Source organism: Rhyacophila brunnea, unplaced genomic scaffold, assembly GCF_057557595.1.
Source record: "Rhyacophila brunnea isolate RB1 unplaced genomic scaffold, BYU_Rbru_1.0 scaffold_12, whole genome shotgun sequence".
NCBI classification, from domain to species: Eukaryota; Metazoa; Arthropoda; class Insecta; order Trichoptera; family Rhyacophilidae; genus Rhyacophila; species Rhyacophila brunnea.
In genome coordinates, this window is record NW_028232774.1 from 12,832,294 (window position 1) to 12,850,951 (window position 18,658).

General features: G+C 33.9%; 2 protein-coding genes across 2 annotated transcripts in view; one reads left to right on the forward strand and one right to left on the reverse strand.

Moving 5' to 3' along the window:
* The window catches only part of LOC147077782 (coactosin-like protein), a 107,143-nt gene extending 92,418 nt beyond the window's left edge, over positions 1-14,725 (reverse strand). Inside the window, exon 1 of the mRNA XM_085960817.1 lies at positions 14,368-14,725. Coding sequence (XP_085816943.1) covers positions 14,368-14,421 — 54 coding nt within the window. The 5' untranslated portion in view covers positions 14,422-14,725. The remainder of the gene's footprint in view (positions 1-14,367) is intronic.
* Positions 14,726-15,032: 307 nt separating this feature from the next.
* Positions 15,033-18,289, forward strand: LOC147077784 (EKC/KEOPS complex subunit TP53RK-like). The gene is made up of 2 exons (XM_085960786.1): positions 15,033-15,151; positions 17,035-18,289. The coding sequence occupies exon 2, from the start codon at positions 17,038-17,040 to the stop codon at positions 17,770-17,772; it is 735 nt and encodes a 244-aa protein (XP_085816912.1). The 5' UTR covers positions 15,033-15,151; positions 17,035-17,037; the 3' UTR covers positions 17,773-18,289.
* The last annotated feature ends 369 nt before the right edge of the window (positions 18,290-18,658 follow it).

An 18,658-nucleotide genomic window follows, 5' to 3' on the forward strand; every position in this document is an offset into this window, starting at 1 on the left:
ACTGACACGGAGTCTTTCCAAGATAGACACTTAATAAAATACACGGGATTATCAATAATTTAATTAGATACCACAATATCACATTCATAATTTTCGAGAGTATCTCCAACAGTATAAAATCACATTTAAAATGGAGATGTGCTCTCAAAAAAAATTGAAACTATAACAATATTTGAATATTTAATGTAAATATGAACCGAAATGAAATCGGCAGCCGAATGCTGCCTTGTTAAAAAAAATGGCCTGTCACGGTCGCGATTGCACTAATTGCACGCGCCACACGTCGGATTCATAGTAATATCAAAGGCTTGCAAGAAGTAGATAATATGTACGTAGCTGGTTAATTATGATTATTTAAATATTAAATTCAATACATTATTTTGTGCGAGGAACAGTAAAAATAGTCCAAAAATTTATATTGTGGGTCACTATCGACCGCGCGCGAAGGCTTCGAGTCGTGACGTCACAAATAACGTGTTCTTTTTTGAATTTGTTCATATTCATAAGCCTCGGCATTATCTTATTGCCGACCGTAATGGAATGTCATTAATTCAATTGTTAGATTGATTATTTAATAATCGTGACAGACTATTAAATCAGCGGTGATTACCGATTATACGACTCGTGTAGTGTAATTATTATTAACTACTATCTGAAACGTGTCATAATTTCGTTATAATACTTATGGTGGCCGATAACTGTACTGTTTACCGGGTTTACCCTATTATTTTGTATTCGACCAAATCTAAGGGCGCGATGCAGAATTAAACTCAAAATTAAAAGTCCCTAAGATACGACTACTCTTCCTCATTTTATGATTTTCCTATTTTTAGAGCGCGATGCAGAATCAAACTTACGCGTCAAAGATACGCGCCTAACGAGAGAAAAATAATACATTAATCTTATTAGAACACTTTAGTGGAAGAGAGAAAAAACATGGAGGTGTTTATTCTTGTTTAGAACGGCTGTTTAACGTCGAAAACTCTGCATTACGTAAATAAGAAAAAAAACTGATGTTTAAAGTGGTACTTAGAATTATTGGAGTTATTGATGTTAATCTTACTAAATGACACTGCAATAGATACAATATCTCAATAGTAAAGTGGACACGTTAGCAAGATAAGTCAAATGCATGAAAGTGAATTTGTAATATGCACCCGTATTGCAATGTATGTGGAAATATTTTAGGTAAATCATTATACAGTGGCACCATGGGCACGGCAAACGCGGTTTGCAGTTGTAGTGGTATTGTTTGCTAGCATTGCAACAGGCATTATCGCAAGCAAATCCAATAAACTCGTGAATCGCCTATGGTGCTACTGTAGAATAATTTAGTACCTATACGTAAACTGAAGATAAATAATGATGTACATAATTACATGAACGCGGATTTGCAATATACATCCTTACTGCAATGTGGACAGTGTTCATTTTTTAACCCTACTAATCTGTATTTATCAACTTACGAAATAGTGATGAGCAAGTTCGTTCACTGTGACCCTTTTATTTTTCAGTTGTCATTAAGTGAGTTTTCAGTTTCGGGTCATAAAAACATCTTCGCAAGGAAGAATGAATATTATCAAAATAGAAAAAAACCAGGTAACATTGCCACCTGTCAACATTGTCGTCATCTGTCAAACTATCATGAGAATATATCATATCGTTTGTTTTCTTTCACGACCCGATTAAAATAAGCGATTTTTTTTATTTGCGTGCCAAGTTTATTTTATTATTTTTTTTTACAACGTTTTTATTAGCTCAAATTCTTATTTGTCCGGTGGTTGCTTGTCTAGTACAAATCTTGCAATCGATTTTTAACTAACTTCCTGACTAGCTAGACATTTGAAACTTTTAGAATATATCAGAACACGATGCATTCTTTTGATACTTTTAGCCATCTTTAAGCAGAATTGAAATCATTTTCAGTTAATTCTGTATTTTATGAAAAATTATTTCGATACCATTATTGGTTGCTAAGCGGATGGTCCTAACAACTAAATTATTAATATATACGTGCGTTACTATGAAAATCAATATGACATGTCAAAATGATATTTCAGTATTATTTCTATTAAGTACAATTTTTTTGATCGTTTAAGCTAGTCAAGTCAAGTTTATACATATGATTCAACAGAAAATTTAAAAAGTGGAAGTATATAAAAAGTTCTTTTTATCTTGTAATTATTATTTAAGTCTTTTCCCTGACTCGCTTTTTTACACATTTACATAATATAGTTTCTCTCGTGTGTTACAGATAAATCAAAACAAATATAATATATTATAATCATTAGTTTCAATGTGATTGAACAGACAGATGAAGAACAATAATAATAACTTATGACAGATGTATCCGATATTAAAATAAGACCTAGTTTTTGTAATCAGTCACGCGGAGACGTCATCCCTGTGGGTATAATAATGATATTAATACATCGGTTTTAGCCAAGTCCAAATAATTGGACTGCGTATTAGGGGGTGTTTTCTGTTTGGGCATACCTTACCTACCCGCACCGGCTTTACGAAACGCGATTTTGACTGTTATCGATTGCCGGCTATTTTGTTATGCAACGCAATTCGGCTGTGAATAAATATAATATCGTCGCCCCAAAAGCAAAAGGGCACTTGTGCATAAATTGAGTTTTGAGAAAAACGCATCTTAAGTGTTTTTGGAGTGAAAAAAAATCGTGGAGAGGTTATTACTTAATATTTTGAAATGCAATTTGGAACACATGTGACATAATTACTCAAGATTGAAATGCAATTTTTATTTTTTTTATAATATGTCAATTTTTGATTTTTAAGAGGTTTTAAGTCACATGTTACCTTTTTCCTATCTGCATTTATGAATAGCTTTATCTTCGTCTTCTGATTTGCGAGCGTCCACTTTACGCTTATTGTGATCTTCCAAATATTTATTTGGGCCTCGGCGTCTTTGTCCGCTGCCAACATGTTTTTAAATTTTTCACAAATTTCACAAGTGCCTTTTTTCTGCAACGAAATTATTTTTTTTGTACAAAGGTCCTTACTCACTTTTAAATAATTACACTTGTTAACTTTTTCCTATATTATTTTTGTAAACATTGCAACATTTTACACACAGTTCCTAAAATCGTGTACATGTTACCTTTTTCCTATACATTAAATGAAGATCAGTTTACAAATACACAAGTAACCTTTATTTTCTTCGCTCAATTGTGAATTCATGGATTTTGCTTCACAAATGCCGTTTCGCCCATAATGTAGAGAAAAAAATTACGAAGAAAACTGCATTCATAACTCAAAACCGTCAAAATTGCACATGTGACCTTTTGCTTTTGGGGCGACGATATTGTCGCCCAACGGATTACAATAGATGCGAAAAATACAACGGAAATGTTATCGATATGATATAACAATTCAATAACATGACCAAGTAAACAGATGATATGATCAACAGTGCAAAATATCATCTGATCTACAGTCAGCAAAAGATGCAATCTCCACAATTGAAAAAACAAAACGTAAAGATAAAAATGCGTTCATATCAAGGCTATACTTCAATTGAGGCATGGTCTAAAAAGATCGTGGCTAGGCGATGCGCGGACTGTGCAAATGACGCGTGCCGAACAAAAATATAATTTGTCATAAAAATCCAATATGCGTCCATTTAATGTTATGTTTATTGTTATATTACTAATAATAATAGTATATTCATTGACATGTTTTCTTTTTTAAGTACATACGTAAAGTTTTTTAGTCATCTTTACACGATTTAAGAATATTTTCATCCGACGCCATGACAAAAACAAATCGACGTGCGCACACCTCTATGTCGGCCTCCGATTGACGAGTGAGAAATTTCGTCGCACCTACTGTTGAAAATTATTTGCCGTTTCACTGAAGTACGCTCTTAAGTTGGGACGTGACTGAAACTCAAGGTAAAAAGTATAAGTACGGGACAGACTCCAAGGCCGACTGTATTCAGACCGGGGCACGAAGCCGTGAGTTTCGATCGTAGTGTTAGTTTATTCTTCGAATGCAATATGGAAGACTGTAGAAAATGAATACTGTTATAAAATGGTAATATATTAAATATATAATTTGGACGAAATATTCAATCAAAAATCTCCATTTACTGCGAACAGGTTATCACATTGCATTCGAAGATAATCAGCAACTAACACTATCATCGTAACTCGCAATTCAGTACTTCGGCCTAACTATTATAGTCAAACTCGAATAATATGCTCAAATTGAAATTCTACACCGAAGTATATAATTTTAAATTTTCCAGAAAATGCAGCATGAAATACATACGGGTCTTACAGTTCCAACTTTAAAAACATCACAAAACCCCATTAGGTAAACAGATTTCTCCTTCCTACGAATATTGATACGAATATAGAGTTCTTCACAGGATCCACCGGAATTCCAGTACACACTCGACAATGACATGACCCACAGTTATTCAGTAAAGAGAAGACTATGGCCATGGTCTTTATTGTCAGTTAATTAAGTATAAGTATTTTGATTTAGGCACACTACAAGTCAGATGTGAGTGTGTTTTTATTTCTTCTTCTTTCGATCGCGTGGGTATCTAAGTTGGAACAAATTTAATTACTTGCGGTCGAATCGTAAATAATAATAAATCTCGATGTAACTAACTAATAAATATCAGCGATACTCAGAATCAGTTCGGGAGACCCCATGATTCACTAACCGAATCATATACGAATTGAAGACAATGCAAAATAATTTTGATTTACAGCACCGCCAAACATTTAATAATGTCAAGTACATGGTAGGCAGTTAGATATATCGCCGAAAGCGACTGAAACAAGAAGTCACATACAAAATGATTTGCAATATTTCTTTGGCAGAGGCGTCCCTAAGTAAAGTGCCTCCTTTAATAAAGCACTAAAAAAAATAGGTGAGCACCAAACATGTGATGAATCAGAATTTAAACTATAAAAAAGTTACTATTCTATGCAGGGCCGGATTAATAGCCTCAGGAGCCTTATTAATTGGTTTTAGCAAATTAAATGTACAATATAATACATGAAAATATAAATTCAAAAATTAGGAATATTTTGTTGTGTGCCTCCTTTCTCCTGATTCCTGGATTCTTTGATACTCGCATTGGCAACACTGAATAATAATAATATATTGTCTCTACTTTTGTTTGCAACTTACATAATGTTATTTGCGATTTTACACGGTTATTCATGTAAAATCAAAACGCTAGTAAATATTTTGTTTATAAAAAAAGTATATTATGATTGTAATTGTATATGTTTAAGAACATTTGTATGTTCAATATCTCCCATCCGCGTCGAAAAACAAAAATACACGGACAATCTATTGTATTAGAACATGTTAAATGTTCGGAAACAGTTTTTATACTATACAGAAATAAATCTTGGTTTGGCTGGACTAAAAGGCAGTGGCGGTTTTCCAAGAAGCATAAAATTAATATGAGTCAGCCGATTTATCAGTTCCAAAATGTTTTTAAAAATATACATATTCTCCACAATGTGTACACTTCTAATACCCAATGGCATTTTAGAGTGCGAGATTTTTTCAAAAGGGGATTGCGAATTTAAAGCGAAAACACTTGCAGCTAAATTGATTATCACGCAAAATGCAGTATCGTGTGTTTGAGCCCTCAGTTACCGTATTTTTACCAGCTTCATTTGCATACAACATGCAAGCTCTCCATCTCCAGAGAAGAGGATTTCTCTTCAACATCTTTGCGGTGGATTTTTAACTAAACTTTATGGTAGATAATAAATATGCACACTTGCAGCTAAATTGATTATCACGCAAAATGCAGTATCGTGTGTTTGAGCCCTCAGTTACCGTATTTTTACCAGCTTCATTTGCATACAACATGCAAGCTCTCCATCTCCAGAGAAGAGGATTTCTCTTCAACATCTTTGCGGTGGATTTTTAACTAAACTTTATGGTAGATAATAAATATGCACTACATATAATAATGGTGCGTCAACCGCAGCCAAAGTGTTTAAACACGCGGCTATTGATTATTTTTATTTACGACTTAGCTAAAGCAATAATAATTCTACCTATCCAATGCGCCGTACTTTTCATTTTGTACTGAATACACAAAATAATATGCCAAGTAATCAGTATACGCGTACTATCGAGTCTACAAAAAAAAAACACAGGTACTTAGATGCTTTCAGCGTACAGTTGAGATACTAAGTAATAATAATTAATCATGTCCACCAAAATATAATCAACACCCGGTAACTACCAAGGCCGATTATATTCAGGCTGTGGTACTGTATTGGAATTACGATGATAATGCTAGTTATTGATTATCTTTTACCTGTTCGCATTAAATGAAGATTTTAGATTGCATATTTCGTTCAAATTATTATCTTTTATTATGCAACAACCACTTTCTACAAACAGTTTACCACATTTCATTCGAAGTATGAGCAACAACTAGTAGGTTCTGCCATATAGGTTTACAGTATCGTCTCACGGCCTGACTATCGTGGGTCTTGATATCTACGGTAAAAATTGTATCGAGACCTCAGAGTAATAATATAAAGAGAGTGGGTATTGCCGCGTTTCTTGCGTATAACGCACGGTATAACCTCAATTATGTATATTATTATAAACTTAACTATGAAACGTTATACCATTATCAGTACGGCTACAAAATCTAAACACAACATACTTAACGTTATGGCCTACTAAATTAACTGAAAATAATTACCACTAACTTTATACTTAACACGAAAACAATAAATTTCAGCAACTCGTGATCGCAGTTTTTAAATTACTGTAGTCATCCAAATCAATATTTACCGGCGACGTGTACAAAACATATTTAATTCAGCCGTAGAAATTCTATCTTACTCTAATCCTAACGCATATTGCGGAGATATAAGCGTGCCGAATGCTTTCTCACTCGCACTTATGGCTCGTTTTTGTTCAGGCTTTGATCGAGACATAATTTTGCAGAAACAACAGGCGTGTAATACAGAAATATGTTATATATGCGGAACGGGTCCATTTTGAAAACATAATATATGCATATATAATACAGGGGGGTTCTAAGCTCCCATTTAGTTATGTGTAAATGCGGAATCTCAGCCACGCAGGTGGCTTAAAAAAGTGCGATACGGGTGTCTTCCGTCTGAACGCTCCCATTTAGTTATGTGTAAATGCGGAATCGAGCCACGCCGGTGGCTCGACACCGGAATCCCGTCTGAAAGCCCGCTAAGTCTTCTGTCGTGTCCGTGAGAGAGATGTGTCTAGAGCAGTGGTTCTCATGTGCAGCCCTGGTGCCCGCATGCGGCCACTAACATCATTTTCAGTATTTTTAATTCAATTGTTAAATTTTCGTTATTTGAAATGAGTCATGACCAAGTATTTAAAAACCATTTTAATAATACCACGGTTGAAAAATTTTGGTCGAAGTTATTCGTTGACAAAGAATCAAGTCAATTCAAAGAGTTGGCAACAATTGGTTTATTAATATTGTCGTTTTTCCTACTGCTGTATACTGTGAAAGATCATTCAGTGTAATGCACTTCATAAAAACAAATATCGAAGTCAGTTGACAGATGTAAACTTAGAAGCAGCCATGCGGCTTGCATTAGAAAAAGGAGTATTGAGGAATTTCCATTTGCATTATTTTTAAATAAATCGATATCTACTAAAATGTTCAAATAATGTCTTTTATTAATTGGAATTGAAATTTAGCTTTAATTTTTTCAATCACAACAAAAGTGAAATTTGGTGCAGCCGCCAGACGTTTCCATAGAACTGTCAATGTCAATTGTGCGGCCACAGTTGAATTTCACGTGAGAACCACTGGTATAGAGTCTATCTAGATTCTTCCCAACCATGCCTCGACCTGGCCACATCATTGGCTTCAAACATAATGTTACCATCGATGGTGCAGCTGATGGCAACGAGCAGCAGAGTATCACATGTTAAGCAGTTTCCTCAGCGCTACATTCGCAGTTTACAGGATCATCGGAGTGTCGCCATTTATTTACAGTGTTATTGGTTCTAGTTACAACGGTTTGTATCTGATTCATCATACTCCAAACTGTTAGCTTCTGAAGGTAGCGTAGTCGCATCTCACATCTTAATATCTTGAGGAAGATTTAAAAAAAATACGTATACCCCAGGTACAACATAGTAATGGTACAATATGTGATCGTAATAACTACATGTACCTACCTACTATATTATATTAAAGATGGCATAATATATTAGGCGTTCCGTACACAGAATCAACAGCGACCTCAATATAATGTATCTGAACTCAGAAAAGCCAACGAAATTGCTTTCCCGATCTCGCACACACCGGTGCGATTTATCCCATAAAGCAGTGGTTTTCAAACTTTGTGGTTTCGCGGTGGCCTACATGTATAAAGATTTTAATATCGCCCTAAAAATACCAAATAGTGAGAACATTCTGCCTGTTGTTCAAAGTTAAAATCTTGAGTTCACAATATATACTTACAGGAAACGACATTTTCGGCATATAGATGGAGAAAAGTGAAGTCAAATCCGATTTCGACCCCATGTCTAATATACGATAAGGGAAGAGAAAAATGCTGCGTTCAAATTTTGCTATTGCCCAAGGAAAACAGCCTCCAAAGTATACGAATCTATCATTGTGACCGTACCCTTAGGTAGATCAACGAATTGAATTCAGATTTCCTATAGTGGTGGTTTTCAATGAAGTATTTAGATGAGGCAGTCGGTTCCGTATGATGTAAGTACCAATATTTTAAAAGATTGCGTATTTTTAGAGTATAATTTGTTTAGCTACAATAACTAGGTAAGTACTATAACAACTAGTGGCAGTTTATCGCAATACCCAAACTTTCACAATGAGGCCGTACCTTTAAAACCTTTAATTTCTTCCCGGATATGTAATTAACTACCAGTAGAGTTGTGTTGCATGGATCTTTATACTAAAAAACCTCAGTTTATAAAAAATATGCGACTGTTTACGACTTGGGAATTTTTTGACAAAGCGTGTTCCTCCTGCGTCCCACGGAAAACAGCCACCACTATTAAAATTTCCTATTTCTTTTTTTATTCCTTATGCACTCTGCATGCACCTTAGAGCTTAGAATAACAATTTATAAAGTTTCATATACATACCTACAGAACATAATATCTATTATAAGACAGGGTGAGTAAGTACCTAGTACCTACATAACAAAAAGGTTCTTTTACTATTGAATATGGCAATAGACGAACTATTTGAAAGAAAATGAATCACAGTTTTCCGTATGCTATGAGTGAGATGACACGAAACTAGTAGCATACTATGATATAAGTAAATCTATGAAAATATCAGTTAATCTAGATTTATTGACCCAATACAATGGTCTGGCATTACGTATATAGTAAATAATCTAAATAAAATTAATCTATGTACGTTAGGTCAGGACATTTTTTTATTATTATAACCAGGTTAGGTAAAATAGCGCAATATATCCTTGAACTTTAGACACTGTCGGTAATAATATAGATACTCATTTCTTTCGTAAATACCAAGACTGAAAATGACAGAAGGCATCTACCATAAAAAGAGGTACATTTAAATGACAAACATTTAAGTATACAGAATGAACCCACGCGACGCCTCTACAATTTTTCAAAGACATTTCCAAATAAAATGTTAATTCTTTTATTAAATTTATGATGCATCGCTTTCACTGTTGTAATAGCCATTTACTTTGCGTATACATTTATTAAGAATCGTATTCAATCTGGTTCAATATTATTCTACTCTACATATTCCATTGGGGTCGTCCATAAATGAATTCACACGATTTTTGGTATTTTCAACGCCCCCACTCCATCAACACCGAAAATCTTTTACCCCCTAATATTTTATAACTCAGCCCGTTCGTTAAAACGATTTTGTTACGACACATTTAATCATCACGTTTATCACACCAAAGACGTGGCATCATACGAGGGTGGGTCAATAATTCCTTAGAAAAAAGCATTAAAACAGGTTTTATTTTTGTATTTTTTTTTTATTTCTCAACATAATTTTCTTGGAGCTCAATACACTTGGTTAGACGTTTCTCAATTTTTTTTAAACCGTCAGAAAAATAAGTTTTCGGAAGGTCCTCAAAATAAGCATTTGTCCGATCGATGACTTCTTCATTTGAAAAAAAACGTTGTCCACTTAGCCATTTTTTTAAGTTTGGGAAAAGGAAAAAGTCACTGGGGGCTAAATCTGGCGAATACGGTGGGTGGTCGACCAATTCGAACTTCAATTCTTCAATTTTAGCCATTGATCGTAAACATGTGTGAACACGGGCATTGTCCTGATGAAAGAGGATTTTTTTCCTGTTTAAATGAGGCCGTTTTTCTTCAATTTTGTTTTTTAGCTGGTCCAATAAAGATGCATAATAATCCCCTGTTATTGTTTTTCCTTTTTCCAAATAGTCAACGAAAATAATTTCACGTGCATCCCAAAATACAGTAGCCATAACCTTACCAGCTGATTTTACGGTTTTCGCCTTCTTTGGACATGGTTTGCCTTCGCAACCCACTGCTTTGACTGTTCTTTCGTCTTGGGAGTATAGTGGTGTATCCATGTTTCATCTACAGTCACAAAGCGACGAAAAAATTCATCCGGATTGCGTTGCATGAGCGACAACAGGGCTTTAGAGGCCACCACCCTACTGCGTTTATTGTCGACTGTGAGCAAACGCGGCACCCATCTTGCAGAAATATTTTTCATGCCCAATTTGTCATGCAAAATAGAAATGACGCTACCTTTTGAGATCCCTGTAACCTCAATTATCTCACTCAACTTTAATCTTCGGTCACTTAACACCATATCGTGGATTTTATTGATCATATCTGGTGTAGTCACCTCTACAGGACGTCCTGAGCGTGGTTCATCCTTTGTTGATGTACGACCACGTTTAAATTCATTTAACCAGTTATAAATAGTTGCAAGTGAAGGAGCAGATATGCCGTGAACTAAATCCAACTCATTTTTTATTTCCTTTGCTGTTAACCCTTTTATATTAAAATGTTTAATAACAACTCTAAACTCAATTTTCTCCATTTTCCATTTTCCACAAGCAAATTTTTTTTTAAATGTACGAGAAACACACAACAACCCGACCAATCTCATTGAAACTTCGCAGCATACTGAATCGGTAGTGCCGCTGCATGAAAACAAACCGCTTGCAGTACTAGTCGCGCCACCTGTCGGCTTTTCTAAGGACTTATTGACCCACCCTCGTATATGGGGGTATTGATATATTCCACTTGCGTGAGAATAAATTTCTTTGTACAGTATTTTATACGTACTACCTAGATACTATCAGTATGTTACAAATAGTAGCTTTGCATTTTTTATGTCATGTTATAGACGTCTGGAATTTGTGAATTGTAATTTCAACTACTAATAATAATTATTTATTATAGTATGTAAAATAAATGAATTTGAACTATTACTTCTATACTTTCATTATTTAAATTTAAAATTAATTAATAATAAGCCCGTCTTCATTTACTTTTTACCTTGATTGTCTGCTGAACAATGCATCTGACTAAATTTTATAAGAATCGCTTTTATCGAAATGTAGTGTAGTTAGAGTTCAGTTTAAAGTACATACAATATGTATAATATAATAAAAACAATTCATCTTAACAATATCCTACAAAATTAAATTATTTTCTTTAATTTTAATACTTAAGAATAAAATATTGACGTATGCAATCTAGTTAACTTTAGAATTTGGCCTTTATTACAATGCTACTAGAGTTCATTTCATCTATCTGTATTTATCTGTTTATTTCGAAAAAAAATATTTTTTTAGTGAGTTTTTAGTTCTAGTTCTGGCAGCATGAGTTTCAGACTAATATTTTATTTTTCACACACTTCACCCATACAATAAATAATACGTCGATGATAACGTCAAACCAAATCGCATAATATAATATTTATTACTAACAATACCTACTCATTGATGACCTTCTCAAACAATAAGTTCTACGTTCCACTTCATTATCATTCTTACGGCAAAAGCAGCTTTCTAATCTACGTTAGCTGTTTATTATTGTCACATGGGAGATGCAAATAATAAAATAATGCACGCGGCGAACGAGCGCGTTTTTATCTTTTACTTTTTAACCCTCACACCGCTGAAAAAAAAACTCATCTGGGGCATTGATCCACTAACCGGCCGATCGGTCCAGTTTCTTCTTTAGCGGCTGATAAAAACGGAACGACTTTTGCGTTACAATGTCTTTCACCATCTTCAACTAGACAATCATGTGCCTAGCTGGATTCATTATTATAAAGTGTGCTGACATTTTGTTTGAATTGCAGGTCACAGTATATTGAAATAAGAAAAACGGATAAGCTACTTGTTTAAGAGCATCTCTGCAAATGAGAAGTAAACGTGATAGTCCATAAATATTTACTGGTCTCAAAGCTATGGATAGTTAGCATTTTTTTTGTATTGTATTTCTTTTGACCCGGATATACCTATACATCACAGTAACGACATTCTTTCCCGCGGGAAAGTTGAAGCCGTAATACCCTCGCAAGGTATCTATCTATCTATCAAGTCACAAGTATATTAGAATATTATGGCACCTATTACTAAAATGTGGAGGTCACATGATGGATGATTAAGGAACCCTTCCCTCTATCTGTATTATATATAGGTATAGAGCGTAAACATAATATTATTATGAAAGTGAAAAATTTCATACAAACCGAGTGAAGTGTTTGAGAAGTTTGTTGTAGGTATAAAAAACTATAGGAAAACCACAGAATGTTGCATATGACAAGATAAGGGTTTCTTCAACACATTTACATTTGAGAAAGGCTCACCGTCAGTGAAAACATCGAGATTCGACGCCGAAGGAGGGCGTCGCCATATGATGGTCACTCCACCTTCAGCTATGAGGATAGTGGGATGCAGGGGAGACACATAGCTAGGACATTTTAAAGGCGTCATGATAAACGAGAGCGAAGAAACTATGATTGTTACTTTCGCTAAACAACATACATTGGTACCTACTATAACTATAAAAACGCAATCCTTAGGAAACTGTCAAAACAACGTTTTTGCAGTTGTAGATTGTTTAATTAAACATCTTTCGGTAAAAACTATTTGCAATTAATTCTTCATTTCGGATCGGGATTTAGTTTTTTTAACGTTTATGTATGGACGACTTCACCCTTCACTGATTGGTTGACTAAACGTGGGCAGACGAAAATGTGTCAAACCCCGGATACCTAATACCTATTCTACCAAAATGAAAGGTTGCAAATTGCAACATCGATGACGCATTTTAAAGCCATGTGTGGTTTTACCTGCAAAATTAATGTTGATAATAATTACCAATTTAATAATTATGTATGATAGGTAGGTAGGTAAGTTTATAAAAAAAAGAACGTTGTGCGTGTTAAATGACGTTTCTCTATTATCGATGTTGCCGATATTAATATTATAATAATCTAATATACCTAGGTAGGTATTTCGTTAAAGTAAGGACGTCGCTGATAGCTATAATATAATTTATGCTATTTACCAATTATGAGTTATTTAAATGATTTACTGTTAATTTCAGTTTGATTTTATTTTAAAGAACGTTATTGTCAAAATCATGCGATCATCAATATTATAATATAAGCAGATAGGTAGGTATATCGCTTACAAAACATTCAAAATGCAACGAGTAAGATGGGCCGGACATGCCTATTCTAACTGGCGTTGAAACAACAAAATGAACATCGGGTGTGTGTAACGAAACCCAGATGTTTTCAAAAAGTGTTAATACAACATTTAAAGACGTGCAATGAATGAGTTCTTTACAGAATTATAATAACAATAAACAGAGACGCGCGTCTGTTTATAATAAAATTCAAAAGACGTACACGACATGCAGTACATTTGATTTAATCAAAATTATAATTTGAATTGAAAGACAGCCGGGAAACGAAATAATCCAATCGGATTCTAATTGGATTCTAATATGTACAAGTCTAGTTAGACGGAATTTTTTTAATGTGATAATATCAACGAAATAAAAATAATATTGATTTGAAAACATTTCACCGATAAATTAATTGCGGAATTTGCTATAAAACATAAGATAAATATAATAGAGGAAGTTAATAAAATAAAATGTCGCTTATTTCAATTCATATTAATAAAAAATAGGTACCTAGGTATATACTATATTATATACGATGAGATTGCGAAAATATTTGATTCGCAAAGAATGTGCACGATTAACGGAAAAATAAAGACAAAAGGAAACATTTTTTTAAATCTGTAGACACCTATGTACATAATATAATATGTTTTATTCATTATGATCAATTAAATGTGTTACCTTTTTTGGTCCATTCTGCACAATGGTCTCGTATTCCAATCCTTCCACAGACATGGTATTATAAAATAATTATATGGGTTTATAAAATCACAAATTTAATGCAGCCACACAATAAAACACAACGCGCGTCTCGCGAATTTGCAGACTGCAGACTATTATAAACGATAGAAAAAAAAGCCGGCGGCGTGACTAGGAACGGTAAATGAGATGGACGCGCGACAATCTTCCCCGGTTATCAATCTGGTAATGCCGGTTGGTACTTGGTGCAGTTGCTGGATTGAAAAACTGCTGAAGAATGAAGAGTGGTAAGGAATGAATTTGGAATGGCCTGTCAGCGCGCAGCTTGCCGGCTTGTAGTAAAAAAAAATATAAATGTTTACGCGTATTAATACTGCCAGTTTAAAAAAGATTTTTTCCATACTGATTACAGTAATTTCAAAGAGATTTGGGAGGAGTCCAATCTCTTTGAGTAATTTAAATTTTAGTCATTGGAAGAAAAGGATAGGTACTTTAGACTTAATTTGTTTCTTTAATAATGTTTTTTTTACTTATCAATGCTGTTTTATTTTCATTTGAATGAAATAACCACCAGGAGCGATACAGTTTCACCAACATCACAATATTGAATTTAGCAAGTGATTGTCTACGGATTTCATATAAATTATATATTCTCTATGAATATCGCGAACTGACAGTTAAATGACACTTCGTATCTCATTAATTGAAGAGTAAATTACTTTGACGGTTATGCAATAGTTATTGGAGAGCTTTTTCATTTTTTGAAGTAGGTGTTCATTGAATTTTGATAATTCCTTATCTTTTAAATCTAATTGTAATACATTTCGGTTGATTGAGGTTAAGTGTACGCGGCATTATTTCACCACGAATTCATCGCTTTATAGACAATGCTAAATTAAATCAAAGGTAAAGAGATACAATACTCCACATCGTTTTTGTGGTCATGGCCTTTTGAGACCTCAAAACAAGCCAAAACTTACTGTAACCCAAAAATAAGCAGGTTCTATTAGGTTTTTGATCTCAGGTCACAAAACGATATGGAGTACTGTATATTTACCAAATAATATTCTGAAGCTTTCCTACCATAGATAGAAGCAGAATTTTAGTATGTAGAACATTGTAATACGTCTTCAGTGAGTACTGTCTTAGTATGGTGATACAGCAATCTGCTACCAGACAGGATAAGAAGTATGGTAATACTTCTAACTTCCACCACCTTAGATAAAATAATTACAAGATATAAAGAACTTTTTATATACCACATTTTTAAATTTTCTGTTGAATCATATAAACTTGGCAATTCTATGTATTAATAAATACTTTTTTTGTACTTAATAGAAATACTGAATAAATATAGAATACTGAAATGTCATTTCGACATTTCATATTGATTTCCATAGTAACGCATGTATATATTAATAATTTAGTTGCTAGGACTGGACACACAAGAAAAAATGTGTACTGGACAAACAATAATACGAGCTAATAAAAACATGGTAATTAAATGAACATATATAGAATTTCATATACCACTTAAGTAACCGGTTGATGGAAAAACTCACTCCAAGATCAATGATACAGACGTGACCTATATTGCACTTGAACAAATCAAGATCAAGGCCTATTAATTCATTATGTAGGTCCAACGCAACTATTGCATTGTCCATTAGATATAATTAGCATGTTATTTAAATGCGTGTAATTAATTAGTAATTAACAGGTTCACAGTGAATGAGTTAAGTGACCTATGTGCAGTTAATCATACTATCTGAATAATAGGGCATACCCCCGTATTTAGTTTAATTTGCTGATAGACAATTAACCAAACCAATAAAAATACAGTAAAAAATCAACAGTCCCACAATGGCCGCATGGCTTAAGCGTCAGCCTATAGCGTCGTGGGTCCCAGGTTTGAATCCTGGTCTGGTAAATACGTATATTGTTTCTCAATTTGTGTTTGAGTCAGAGTATGGACCTAATAGGTTGAGCAAGTGGCTGACATCCATTTCTCGTAAAAACATAATCTGTTAATACAAACCTCCACTCTGTAGAGGCCCATATGATCATATTAGGATCGGACATGGTCGGGAAAAAGAAACCTCAATGTAACGCTGTTTGTCCATGGTCTGTCATGATAGATTAGTAATGCATATTATGTCATTCCGACATAATGCAAAACCAGTATGTTCTTGTCCACGAATCCGATTACTGATTAGTCATTATTTATCCGCCCACGTCGACAGCGAATACAATATACCTACCACATACCTGCTGAAATGTTTAATTACAGTATCTTTACCTATATAGACCTTGTGGAAAGTAAGCCATGTTGACCATGGACAAACACCGTGACTGACAAACAGGTGAATTTGGGCGAGAGTCTGTTATATTATAATAAAATAGGTTTTCCAAATGTGTATTATAAAAAATTGACAAATTGATAAAGTTTAGAAAAATATTCACACAGAACATCCGACATTGTTTACAATCAGTGACTTCTGTATGTAAATATGTAAACAATTTTATGAACTGGAAATTTTGACTGTTAAATCGAGTTCCGCAAAATTGAGGTTTTACTGTAATGAGAATATTGCCAAATGAGAAAAGTTGGGAACAACCGAACTAATAAAATGTGTTGATTTTTTCCAGAATATGGCTTGTCTTACAGAATCTGGATTTAAGCTTATTAAACAGGGTGCAGAAGCTAAACTCTACGTTGGGAATTATCTTGGTAGACCTGCGATCATTAAAGAAAGGTTTTTAAAAACATACAGGCATCCAGACTTGGATCCCAAACTTACTAAAGACAGAATGAAAGCCGAAGCGAGATCAATCGTGCGCTGCAAATCATCAGGAATAAGAACACCCGCATTGTATTTAGTGGACCTTGACAGAAGAAGGATTTACATGGAATACTTAGAAAACAGCATCACAATAAAGGATTATATTATAAAGCTCACAGAAAATGTAGAGTTAATCACCGATGAAGACGAAATTTGTAAAGATTTACTTCATAAATTGACTGACAAGATCGGCAAAGTCCTGGCATGCATGCATAAAAATAATATAATTCACGGAGATTTGACTACGTCAAATATGCTTTTAACGCCAATTCCAGCTAACTTAAGAGACTTGAAAGAATTGGAATCCACCGAAATTGTCCTCATAGATTTTGGATTATCTTTCGTTGCATCCGCAGCGGAGGATAAAGGAGTCGATTTGTATGTGCTAGAAAGAGCCCTGACCAGTACGCATAGTATTGCTCCAGATTTATTCACAAAAGTCTTGGAGATGTATAAAAAAGTTGGCAAAAAACAATGTCACGAAGTATTACAAAAATATGAAGAAATAAGTGCTAGAGGAAGAAAACGTACCATGGTTGGATAAATAATTTTTTTTTACTATCAATGTTAAAAAAATACAAATATATTAAGTATAAAATATGTACATAACTACTACAATAGGTTTGTTCCTGGATGTAAATTTTAAACTGGTCCAAACTAGTTTAGCATTTTTTCATGCGCATCTCTATTCATCAAATACTAGCAAAACCATTTATTCTATGTGTGACTGACTAGCCGTTTACTCTGAAGATTTACAAAGCACTTATTTGGTAATACAGCACTAACACTTGTCAAAATAATGACAACATTCTGTCATTTGAATGCAGTTGAAGCCTCCAGCCGTTCTCTTATCGTTCCACACCATTTTGGCCAGTTTTAATTTTCATTTGACTTCCAGGAACAGAATTCAATCCGGAAATATGCAATGCGCATCTGCTCATTACGATCAAACCATTCAGAAAGCATGCAGGAACAAACCTAGTATATTACGTAGTAAGGTATAATATATTATACATCGATTTAACATTATTTTCTTATCAAAAATAAAAAATAATATTTCAAGACACAAAGACAACAATTTAATTAACATATCATTTTGTACATTGCAAGATGATTTTAAAAAGAGAACAACGCTGACGAGTAAGTTTCAAAAACTTTTGGAGAAATCGGAATAGAGTTTTAAATTTAATTTGATACTGTGATGGTGAAATATGGTTATATCTAAAACTATTTCTGTGTGCGAAAGGAAAAGGGCAATAAGTCCTAAGTCTTTATATGGGAATTTCTACATGAAATTTACTAATTCAGCAGTGTAGACTCGGCAATCTATTTTCCCTTTTATACACGTACACATTATGATAAATTTGGTATATTTAACTCATTTTTCAATATTTTAGACTTATCACTCTTCTCTGTTTGCACAGACATTT

Excerpts from the sequence above, each read along its gene's own strand:
- LOC147077784 (XM_085960786.1), top strand. The coding sequence starts at position 17,038 with ATGGCTTGTCTTACAGAATCTGGATTTAAGCTTATTAAACAGGGTGCA.